Source organism: Eutrema salsugineum, unplaced genomic scaffold (assembly GCF_000478725.1).
Source record: "Eutrema salsugineum unplaced genomic scaffold, Eutsalg1_0 scaffold_7, whole genome shotgun sequence".
Lineage (NCBI taxonomy): Eukaryota > Viridiplantae > Streptophyta > Magnoliopsida > Brassicales > Brassicaceae > Eutrema > Eutrema salsugineum.
The window spans coordinates 6,089,123-6,101,183 of NW_006256486.1; the positions used below are offsets into that span (position 1 = coordinate 6,089,123).

Genomic DNA, 12,061 nt, shown 5'->3' on the forward strand with positions numbered 1-12,061 from the left:
TGGCAACAAATGAAGACCTTCTCAGCGTTTGATCATCCCCAAATTTAATGACATTACAGAGGAGATAACCAGCCTTCCAACACACTTGGAATCAAAGCAATCCAACGGCTAGATCTCCAGATACATCAATGCACTAAAGGCCGATTAACACAAGTCCAGTCAAGGACAGAAGCTTTCACCCGCGGCCAGACTTGTTCCCACCGCTGCTCAAGAGGTTTTACCCCCAGTGGACCTATTTCCGAACCTCAGGAGTCCAACTAAGACCCAAGATACTTCCTCCACCCATTTTACAAGCCCTAGACGCCAAGACTTAGAGAAACACTATAAATACTCATTTTTAGGTCTTTTGTAGGAGAGCCTCTTTATTCTCTTTGAGAGAGAACTCATTTGTAGTTTTAGGTTTTATTTTTATGCATCTGTAGAAGCTCTTCATCGCCACTCTGTCTTCAATAAGAGAAATTTTTCTGCAACTTTTGTTTCTTTACTTTTCTTCTTTCTAAGTTATAAACCGATGATGATGTCTATCTCAGCCATGTCTGAGTAGTAAACTAGTTGGGTGAGGGGGAAATCCTAAGGGATCCCATGTTTGAATGAAATCTAGATTTTTAGGAAAAAGGATTTCGATTTTACATGATTCTCCCATTCATCCAAATCTCAAAGTGGTAACCCTGGATTGATCACCCAGAGTCCGAACCTAGGTTAAATCCGAACCACGAGAGTGTTGTATCTGGGTTGCCTGAACTGGATCTTATGGACGTCACCGTCATAGGAGACGAAATCTACCTACATAGGATATGTAAGCCGAGATGGATTCCAATCTGCAATGCATGATCTTGTTCATGCATGAGAGCGAGAGTTACTTGCCATGAATGAGTGATTAGATGATTAGGGTGAAGAGAGTTGGCTAATTTTACAAGTGTCTATCCTAGTTTCAGAGTCATAGAAAATCCTTGCCTAAATTCCTTGTGTTTTAGAACATGAACCCTAAAGATGAACCTTGAACCCAGCGCCATTTTTCTTATTGTTTTCAACCGATTTTTATTTCCAGCTTTTTAATTCTCTGCTTTATTAGATTTAGAGACAAACCAAACCCCCTTTTTATTAGATTAGGTCTATGATTGTTTTTAGCATCAGTTAGAAGTCCTCAACACACAATTCCCTGTGGATTCGATCCCTAAGTTCTACTGCGCTTGCTGTGCACTTGCAGCTTGTCTAGGGTAAAACTTGTGTTGCCTACTGCACCCACACCATTGCTAAGGTTCTTTAATCAGGGTTTTGGTGGCTTTCCATGTTCAAGGATGCACAAAGTGTAGTGTCAAGCTGTGACTCCTGCCAAAGACAGGGCAACATCTCAAGAAGGAATGAAATGCCTCAGAACCCCATCTTAGAAGTTGAGATATTTGATTGTTGGGGCATTGACTTTATGGGGACATTCATCTCTTCTCATGGAAATCAGTACATCTTAGTGGCTGTGGACTATGTGTCAAAATGGGTGGAGGCCATTGCTAGTCCCACAAATGACTCTAAGGTTGTGTGCAAGCTGTTTAAGAGCATCATCTTCCCAAGATTTAGTGTTCCAAGAGTTGTGATCAGTTATGGTGGGACTCACTTATTGAACACGACTTTGGAAGGTTTGCTATGGAAGCATGGGGTTCAGCACAAGATAGCAAATTCATATCATTCCCAAACCAGTGGACAAGTGGAGACCTCCAACAAACAGATAAAAGCAATCCTTGAAAGGACAGTGAATGCATCTAGAAAAGACTGGTCTAAGAAGTTAGATGATGCACTATGGACCTATAGGATAGCTTTCAAAACCCCCATTGGGACATCACCTTTCAATCTGTTGTATGGGAAAAGCTGCCACCTACCTGTTGAGCTGGAGTATAAAGCTCTTTGGACTGTGAAGTTACTGAACTTTGACATCAAGACAGCTCAATAAAAGAGGCTGCTACAGCTTCATGAGCTAGAGGAGATCAGGCTGAATGTTTATGAAAGCTCAAAAATATACAAAGAGAGGAAAAAGACGCTACATGATCAGAAGATTCTCAAGAGGGATTTCAAGGAAGAGGATCTTGTTCTCTTGTTCAACTCAAGGCTAAAGATGTTTCCAGGGAAACTTAAGTCAAGATGGCCAGGGCCTTTCAAGATCTTACAAGTGAGAAGCTATGGAGCCATTGAACTTGAGGAAAAGAATGGTAACAGTTTAGTGGTGATGGACAAAGGCTCAAGCCTTATTTGGCTAGTGAAATCAAAGAGAGAGCTACCATAGTCTATCTTGATGACCCCCCAACCCAGTAATGGGTATGAAAAGTCAAACTTAGTGACATTAAACAAAGTTCTCTTGGGAGACACCCCAAGCTTATCCTTGTACATACTTCTTTTTAATCTTTTTTCTTCTTTCTTTTTATGTTTTTAGGATGTTTTCGATGTGTTTGTTGAGTCTGTTCAGGTCTATAAGTGTTCAGGAGTTGTCCTAAGAAGAAGGAATGGTGCCAAAGGGAAGGAAAAGACATGCTGCACCAAGTTAAATCCGGTCTGGGGCACATTGAGCTCAGCATCAGCCATATGCACCTCGGTGTGGAAAGTTTTTCTTTAGGAAAGTTTAGCACCGGGGACAGCATTGGGCAAATGAACCTCGGTGTAGAATTAACCCCAAAACATGAGGGTTTTACACCGGGAAGCACCTCGGGATGCTTGAGCTTGGTGTGCATATCCTTGAGGTGTATGGGTTTGACACCAGCTTCAGCTCCGGGAAAATCTAAGCCGGTGTAGAAACTCCCCAGACCGTGCTGCACAACACCTGGATCAGCACCTGGAAGATCAAACTCGGTGTAAATCTGGCCTAAAAGCATTCTGACCAACACCGGGGATCACACCGCGTAAAAGCAGCTCGGTGTAGAAATTTTTACCCAAGAAAAAACCAACACCGGGGACAGCACCGGAGATATGATGGCCGGTGTAGAACACAAATTGGGAAGAAGAACTCAGCACCAGGACAAACACCTGGGAGACTCAAGCCGGTATGGAACACACCTGAAACAAAACGCTTAACACCGGGCTTGACATCGGGGTGTGTCTGGTCAAAGTCAACAGAAGACAGTCCTTCCCAGCTGTTTCCCACACCGACATAGAGACAAAGCCTCATTCCCCGAAACCTGGCTTGCTTTCTTTCATTACCTGAACTTCATTCTCTCATAACTTGTTCATTTCAAGTCGGTTTTTCGTGATTCTTTTTGCATTGAGCTCGTTTATCCATCCTCTTTCTGCTCCTGCAAACGTCTCTAGCTGAATTCCACTTAATCCCAAGGTAATCGATCATGAAAAGCATCTCTCTTGTTCTTGAAACGGAACCGATTCTGAACTGAATTTTTCTTGAAGAAATTTTCTTGAAATCGATTAATGCACTGTTAGAGGGACTTAGAACCTTGGGATTTAGGTTGAAAATGAGTTAGGAAGGAACCCCTGTGTTTAATTGCTGTTCTTAAGTTGAGTTTTGCATTTCTTGAGAAACTTGTCTTTGAGCTGTGATTTTTGGTGCAAGAATTGTTTTGGGCTTATCCGATTTTTTTTTATGTGGTAAATTGCTGTGGATTGATTTGGATGTGCTATTCATGCTAAAATTGTTTCCGAAAATTCACAGTGATTTCACCATTTTTAATTTCATAAAATCGCACAAGTGGTATTCCCTTGGTTTAGATGCTCATTTCTTGTGTGAGACTTGTGTTTTCAAGAACAATGGGGAAGATTAGAGGATCTGCTTAAACAGAAAAGGCAAAGAAAGGTGCTGAGAAAGGCAAGCAGATGGTTGTTAGAAAGGGTGAAGCCTCAACCTCCAAGTCCCAAGGAAAAATAACTGAAAGGAATGAGGCAGCTAGCGAAGATGTGAGAGCTGTTCAGGCAGCTGCTAGGAAAGGAAAAAGACAGAGAGCAAGAGGCCAAGGAAAATCAAAGAACCATCTTTTGATGATTTCTTGAGGAAGCTGAGAGAGATAGAGATGGAAGCAACTTGGTTTCCTGATTGTGAACTCCTTGAGAAGCTTGGGATCTTGGAATATGTGAGGACCATTACCCAAGTAGCTGGTCTTGGGAACTTGATTGACATGCCTCACCATGCTTAGAGTGATTCCACAGCCCAATTCCTTGCTTCCTTGCTTGTCACTTTCCACAAAGATGAAGAGCATTGTTCCATAGACTTCAAGATTGGGATGGAGAGATATGAAATGACTTATTGCTGAGATATGTGAAGTCTTTGGGTTTGCCACTGAGAATAGGTCTGATATTGGTGAACCCTCTTCCACTAAAGAAGATGTGGAAGCACTTTGGAAGCTCTCAGCTAATGGATGATATCTTTCTGGATAAGCAAAGCTTCTAACTTGAGGAACCCAGCAATAAGAATGGCTCACAAGGTTGTAGCTCATACTTTCTTTGGAAAGAAAGAGTTTGGTTCAGTTTCTGAGGAAGAGATGAGAATTGTGCAAATGGGGATGAAAGCTTTCTTGTCTTTCTATCTGAGTGGTGCACCATTCATTGGAGATGAGGTCAAGCCTTCTATGGCAGCACTTTTAATGAAGCATCTTCTACATCTCAAGGAATGGGATTACACCACCAAGAGCAAGAAACCATGCCTGAGCTGTGGAGGTCTTATCACTCCTCTCTTGATTGCTAAAGGAGCACCTCTGCTTGGTGAGAAGAAGCACTTTAAGTTGATGGATGCAGCACATTTGGTGAAAACAACTTTCATTGAGGGATCTGTGGAAGGAGGCTTGTTTGCTTATAATCTCACTTTCTATGACAGAGATGTGAGGATCTTGCTGCCCAATCCCTCCATCACCTCAATTTCTGACCATAGGAACATTGGTTTTCACATCACCAAGGACCTCCACTACAACCCAACTATTCATCCTCCCATCATCAGCATCAAGAGGAAAGTGAGCAAGGGAAAGAAAGAAATAAGTGATGATAAAGAAGCTCAAGAGGATGAGCCAGTGATCCCTGATCCAAAGTATGGTAGTGAAAGGTAATTCTTCACTCTATATAATGGAAGAATGCCTGAACCCATTGCCCAAGCTCATCACCATACTAATCAGCTTCAAGGGTGGAACAAGTGGCAAAGACCAAGGAGCTTAGCAGCAAGGGAGAGAAAGGAGAAAGTTCCCAGCCCATAAATATTGAACCACTGCAAGCTAGAGAAGGTGTAGGAGAGAGTTCTGAGCAAGAGAGCCAACTGGTGGTGTACAGCGATCATAGTTCACCTGATGAGGAGATGAGGGCACGGCGTGATGCAATGAAATCACCATCAGATCATTCCTGCAATCCATCCTACTCCCTGGGGCCTCCAACCCCACCTCCAAGTCCTTGAGAGGTAACAACTCCAACTTGTACATAGCATTTTGCATTTTATTTCTGTATATTGCATTTTGAGCTTGATCTACACTCTTTTCTTATGCTTTTATAACACAAGGGACTGTGTTATTTAAGTATGGGGGAGGAGTTTAGTATTGCTAACCATGTTTGTTCTTGATCTTATTTTCCTTTTCATTTTGAGTCTGCATCTAAGTGCATATAAAAAACCAAAAAAAAATTGAAAATCAGAATATTTTTCACAAAAAAAAAATGTTCATTTAGTTGCATTCACATTTTTAGGATTGAGTCTAGTTTCATAATCATGTAGGTTGCATTATTGCATGGGAGTGAGGATAGGTTTTTCCTTGAGAGAATATCACTTTAAGAATTCAGTTCATTGCCCTAGTTTCTAGTTTGATGCATGCAAACAAGAAAGAAATCAAGATTGATCCATACTCGGAACTTGTCAAGCTTTGAATAGTTCCAGCCTTATCTAAGTGAGAACCATAATTTGACAATCTAATTAGCATGTTTGTGCATGTCATTGTGAACTCATGAGTACCTTAAAATATTTGAGCTTTCTTATTATGCCTTTTTACTACTCTTTGCTAGCTCAAATAGCTGCTCTGTCATCTTGAGACAGTTCCCTGCCTTGAACCAAACCTTTCTTTGAAGCCAATAACCCTTACTGTGTGCGTTTGTGTGAGGCCTTGTTCTAGTAGACTCGGTAAATGGTGTTGGGTTTAGAGCGACAGAGAAAGAGCCGCATGTAGATACTAGTCCAACATCAAGGACTAGTCCAGGATTAGGCGAGTGTGTGAGAGTTTGTTTGAGCTTGTGAGCTGAAAGAAAAATTTTGAGTGGTAAAAATGAGAGGAAAGTGATGCTATGTAGGGGAATGTGTTCTCAAGTGTTCTAAAAAGAAATGGAGAGTGAGAAATGAAAAGAAAGCTATGTGTTGAAGTGAAAAGTCTCTTAAAAAGAAAAGAAAAAAATGAAAAAGAGAGAGAGTAGAATAAGAAAAGAGCTAAGTGTTTGAAAGAATAAAATCTCTCCAAGTGTTTGAAAAGAAAAGAGATCATTCCCCTTGAGTTGAAATGAAAAAGAGTGATGAGAGCTGGTGAAGAGAAGAGAAGCTTGATGGGTTTAGAATAAGGAGTGAAAGCATCTTTTGGGTATGGGTAGATGTGGTTCTGACTCTGTATGCGCCCATTGCTTTTTACGCTTAGCCTTTTATTGAGTCTGCTATTCATTGAGAGATCCTTTTGCTTGGAGTAACCAGTGACTTGTTGAGATCATTTTAGTCTCAAAACCCAGTCCCAAGACAAATGAGTTCACATGATTCGCATGAGCATGATCCACTTTGCACTTTAATGAATGTCAAAAGGTTGGAACTAGAGCTGCTTGTAAAAGCTGATGCTGAGGCTTGATTCACTTTATGATAAGTATGGCAAACGTTTTATGAGTAATCTTGTTTGCACTGCATCTTAGAATTAGCAACTAGGACAATGAACTTTGAATTTTTTAAGTGATCCACTCTCTTATTATGGAATATGAACTCCCAAGCATTCAACCTCTCTCTTTATTTATTCTTTTTGCTTGAGTACAAGCAAGGGACAAGTGTGGGGGAGTTGATATGTTCATAAAATGCATCATTTAGCTTGCATATTTCATTCCAAATCATGTCATATTTCATGCATTTTAGGTCTTTAGGCATTGTTTTAGACTTAGGAGTTTGCATTAGGTCCAAGTGAGTCTTTGCATGGTTTGGAGTCTTAAACAGGTACTTTGGAGGGAGTAGAAAAGGTGAAACCAAGTGATGAGATGGAGTTTGGAGGATCAGAAATGGTGGAAATGGTGTTTTGGTTCCATCGGCAAAGCCATGTGCCGCAGGCTACATTTTCTCGGCTAAAACGCTTACCAGGTGGAGTTTTTATCGGCCAAATGCTGTACCAGACCAGGAGTTATCGGCTAAATCTTTATGCCGAGAGGGATGAGTTTTTTTTTTGGCTAAAAGGTTTACCGCGATAACGATTTATCGGCTAAAACCTATTGTGCCCATACGTCTCAAAGATCACATGTTCGGGGAGTCTTAACGTCCGATTCATCTTCCGGGGGCATCATTAAAGTTAGAATTAGTGGATTCGGACCAGTGAGCTGAGACTTATAGCCATCAGAAGACATACCTGTCTTGCTTGCATACCAGACCGATCTGATGTGCTTAAGAGACGACGAAGGACGAAGCCCTTTTTCACCGATTCAGTTTCCGGAGCCTTCAACAAGATTCAAGAGCTTTGAGTCCTATTTCCAGAACGCTTGAGATCACACAATTTGGAGCTCTGAGCTGGGAGATAATGTTTCCGGGGTTGAACACGGGTTCTGAGGCCTTTTTCCAGGGCATTCTGGTGCACTTCAAAGATCGACCGTCCGAGAGACCTTCCTTTCCCTAATGCAGATGGTTCCTTCATCAAAGTAGAAGCTGAGTGAGCTTTCTTTCACCTGGAGCTGGAAGATTGGGATTATGAATACTGAGCAGAAAGTTACAGTGGTTTAAGTTTTGAGAGTTCATTGGCACCAAGATGAACACCGGGAATATTGACCTCTGTGTTGAACACACTTTGAGGATCTTGTTACATTGAACCTGACACCGAGGTCCACACCGAGATGCTCCAGCCCAGAGTAGTCTGAGCCTTGCACCAATCATCTTCACTGCCCACACCGATCAACCCCATTCCGATGCTTTACCCGGTGTAACCTTCACTCGTTTTCTACACCTGGGGCAACACTGGCCAAAAGCATCCAGGTGGAATCTTCGGCAGAAAGAACAATTTCCCACACCGAGCAGCTTTATCTAGGTCTGCTCTCTGGTGTGAATCCCACAGAAGTTCGGCTCATTTTACACCGGCTTCTACACCGGCTAGATGCATCCCGGTGCTAGCCCCATCGTCCAAGTTTTCTCCACAACACCGAGATCAACACTGGCCATTTGCATCCCGGTGTCAGCTCACACACCCAAGACAAGCTTCAGGACATTTTACACCGGCCAGAACATCGGACAAATGCATCTCGGTGTAGGTGCTTCAGCGTTTTTAAGATTTTTCTTTCGGGGTTAACACCCGGTTTGTCCCGGGTTGACCCAGAGGTTAGTAGACTAGTATAAATACTTTTTAGAGTTTTACCCTTAGGATTATCTCATTTTCCCTTCAGCTTTTTGCCTCTTTTGTGAAATAACACACTTTGAGAGAGATATCTCCAGTTTATTCTTGAATCAAGAGAGTTTAAGAGCTTTAATCACCATTTCATCATCATCTGTCCATCTTCTATCATTTCTCATCAACTAATCATGCTTGTCTATCCATCTTGCAAATGATCAAGGGAGATAATCATGATTAGTGAGTAGCCACCTCAATAGAGTTCTAGATATGTAGGTTAGAGTGCTCTTGTCCACAATGTAGACATGATTGTGTGGATATGTTTTCTTTGATAGATTCGATATATATATACATATTATATTATCCATAACCTATCCACATAATCATGTCCAAATTATGGACAATATAAAATGTATATCAACGTCAAATAAGTGAATGAAAACATATCCACGTAATCGTGTCTATGTTATATGTCTATCATGCATCATCCACATCGTATTTTGTGTATGGATATCTAAGTAGATTTCTGATTTTTTTTGAATTTTTTATAAAGGTTATTTGAAAAGTTTATTGTTTGATAAATAAAGTATAGCATAATGGATCTTAAAACAATGACAAAATAAAATTAGAAATCATTCTAACAAAAAAAATTGTTTTAAATCTTTCATAATACAGAAAAATACAAAACAAAACAAAAGGGGGAAAATAATTATTATTTTTAAAATATGTGTTTAATCTGGTATCCACAAGTTGATATCCACCGTTTTTGTGAACACGAGGGACAATTTCAGAATGAAAAATAGAAAAATCACCTAATAGCTAGAAGTGCCTTATAGTGTAATACTAGGTGGCTGGCCCGCGCCCTGCGCGGGCTGATGCTCTTCAAAAGTTTTTTTAGTTTTGAATATAATACCTAAACAGTTTTTTGTGTTTTAAATTTAATATTCGATCCATATTTCGAAAGTTTGTTGAGTTAAAAATATAATATTCAAACCATAATTGGAAGCGTATAATTTGATTTGTATAATGTTTAATATATATACTTAAAAAAGCATATTATAACAACTGATCATTTACTAATTTTTTAATTCAAACAAACAGAGCTATTCAAAACGTTATCATAGTGAACACTAATTCATAATATAAGAAGATCCAAAAGATAAATCAGTTAAATATAACATAATATAAAAGATAAAACAGTTTAAAAATACCAATGACCACCAAAATATTATAACTAATATCCAATGTAATCTAAACATACTTTTAGTAGCAAACAAAACAATCTATTCAAACCAACCGCGAATTTCTATAAATGTTTTCAAACACGTCTTTGTAAACAACATTCATTGTCTTCTTTTGTGTTTTGCCATTCTTATCTGTAATAAGAATCTTCAACCCTTGGCGTGATGTAAATCTAGAGACGGCGACATAAAGTTGACCATGCGAGAACACCTTTGGCAAATATAATTCTACCTTTTGTAGAGTCTGACCCTGACTTTTGTTTATAGTCATAGCAAAAGCTATGGTAATAGGAAACTGCCTCCGGCGCATTCTAAAAGGAAACCTTGCTTCTGGTGGTGACACAAACATTCTAGGTATGATAACCTTTTTTCCTATTTTCTTCCCGGTTAAATGGCTTGCCTCGATTAAATGCCTAGCTAACCGAGTAATAAGCAACCTCGTACCATTAGACAAACCACCCTTAGGATCAATATTTCTAAGCAACATTATTGGAGCTCCTATCTTTAACTTGAGAGAATGATTTGGCAGCCCTGATACCTTTATACTATTAAGATACTCCTGTGTATAGACGACTTCGTCTATTTTGCTTGTGTCTGAAGTATCAATGCTATCGGCACTAAGGTATTCATGTTCCTCACCTAATAAAAACAATTCAAACTATGTTAGTACTGTTATATTTTAATTATAATATAAATACGAATTAAAAGGAATTGTGATAAATCATATAACGAAGACCTTTGAGTTCTGATAGCATGAATTCATTGATAACGTCGACATCCTGATTCCATGGACTGAGTATTGCCCTTTCCTGAAAAAAAAACTGGTTCATGAGTGGTTGTGTAAGATTGACCATAAATCTCCGAGACTATTCTCTTAACAGGATCACCTTCTCCGCTTATCAGCAAATCCGCTGGAATTTCTAATTCATCTTCCATGGTATCATGAATATTTAGTTTTCCATCACCAACATCCAAGATCCACTTGGCGAATTCTTCAATTTCTTGATTATTAAAATCATTATCGCCACGAAACAGTCTCATATTTGTCTTTAGCTGCAGAACTTTGCAATCAGACCAAATATGAGAAGAATTCACAGTTGCCAATATAGTCTCTGAGCTATTGCCTCCGACAATAACAGGGAGTATTTGTCGACAGTCACCACCCAAAACAACGACCTTTCCACCAAAGACCTTATCACACTTTAGTATATCACGCATAGTCCGATCCAATGTCTCAAAACAATGCTTGCTCATCATCGGAGCCTCATCCCATATAATAAGATTGGCTGCTTCAATCAGCTCTGCTTGGTGTGATCCAGAACTCACATTACAGAATGTATACTCGTTCACAACTATGGGTATTCCAAACCGAGAATGCGCTGTTCTTCCTCCCTCTAATAACAATGCTGCAATGCCACTTGATGCAACATTGAGAACTATTTTTCCTTGAGAACGAAGAGCAGCGCCTAAAAGCCTCCATAGGTACGTTTTACCTGTCCCACCATATCTATAAACAAAAAACATTCCACCGATACCTCTTGTAACTGCATCCATTATCTCATTGTAGATATCCTTCTGTTCATTGGTTATTGTTGAAAACAACTTGACATGATCGTTTGCAAGTTTTGCACGATCGTATGATTTCTCATCCCGGATTAGATGATTTGATTTCTTATACTTTCCAATATCATCAGGGACAGGCATCTCTCCTTTATAGTCGGATAATGAATGACCGTTTCTGCTTTTGATTACTGGACTCACATTCAAATTGGGAAGAAGAACTCAGCACCAGGACAAACACCTGGGAGACTCAAGCTGGTATGGAACACACCTGAAACAAAACGCTTAACACCGGGCTTGACATCGGGGTGTGTCTGGTCAAAGTCAACAGAAGACAGTCCTTCCCAGCTGTTTCCCACACCGACATAGAGACAAAGCCTCATTCCCCGAAACCTGGCTTGCTTTCTTTCATTACCTGAACTTCATTCTCTCATAACTTGTTCATTTCAAGTCGGTTTTTCGTGATTCTTTTTGCATTGAGCTCGTTTATCCATCCTCTTTCTGCTCCTGCAAACGTCACTAGCTGAATTCCACTTAATCCCAAGGTAATCGATCATGAAAAGCATCTCTCTTGTTCTTGAAACGGAACCGATTATGAACTGAATTTTTCTTGAAGAAATTTTCTTGAAATCGATTAATGCACTGTTAGAGGGACTTAGAACCTTGGGATTTAGGTTGAAAATGAGTTAGGAAGGAACCCCTGTGTTTAATTGCTGTTCTTAAGTTGAGTTTTGCATTTCTTGAGAAACTTGTCTTTGAGCT

At 40.0% G+C, this 12,061-nt stretch overlaps 2 protein-coding genes across 2 annotated transcripts; one reads left to right on the plus strand and one right to left on the minus strand.

Moving 5' to 3' along the window:
• The first annotated feature begins 1,366 nt into the window (after window positions 1-1,366).
• On the plus strand, window positions 1,367-2,599 carry LOC112082991. The gene is made up of 3 exons (XM_024150714.1): window positions 1,367-1,845; window positions 1,948-2,245; window positions 2,420-2,599. The coding sequence occupies exons 1-3, from the start codon at window positions 1,367-1,369 to the stop codon at window positions 2,597-2,599; spliced, it is 957 nt and encodes a 318-aa protein (XP_024006482.1).
• A 7,186-nt stretch (window positions 2,600-9,785) lies between these two features.
• LOC112082992 lies at window positions 9,786-11,682 on the minus strand. The gene is made up of 3 exons (XM_024150715.1): window positions 11,571-11,682; window positions 11,003-11,490; window positions 9,786-9,971 (listed from the first exon to the last, which is right to left on the minus strand). Exons 1-3 carry the CDS (start codon window positions 11,680-11,682, stop codon window positions 9,786-9,788), a joined length of 786 nt encoding a protein of 261 aa, XP_024006483.1.
• Window positions 11,683-12,061: the final 379 nt, after the last annotated feature.

What these genes read in the sequence shown, in the direction of transcription:
- LOC112082992 (XM_024150715.1), bottom strand. Translation starts at nt 11,682, where the DNA reads ATGAGGCTTTGTCTCTATGTCGGTGTGGGAAACAGCTGGGAAGGACTG. An exon ending in TGTTAAGCGTTTTGTTTCAG is followed by an intron (nt 11,491 to 11,570) that starts GTGTGTTCCATA and finishes ATGTGAGTCCAG; the next exon opens with TAATCAAAAGCAGAAACGGT. An exon ending in ATCTTATTATATGGGATGAG is followed by an intron (nt 9,972 to 11,002) that starts GCTCCGATGATG and finishes ACTCTACAAAAG; the next exon opens with GTAGAATTATATTTGCCAAA.
- LOC112082991 (XM_024150714.1), top strand. Translation starts at nt 1,367, where the DNA reads ATGCCTCAGAACCCCATCTTAGAAGTTGAGATATTTGATTGTTGGGGC. An exon ending in GGGACATCACCTTTCAATCT is followed by an intron (nt 1,846 to 1,947) that starts GTTGTATGGGAA and finishes TCAATAAAAGAG; the next exon opens with GCTGCTACAGCTTCATGAGC. An exon ending in GCTCAAGCCTTATTTGGCTA is followed by an intron (nt 2,246 to 2,419) that starts GTGAAATCAAAG and finishes TTATGTTTTTAG; the next exon opens with GATGTTTTCGATGTGTTTGT.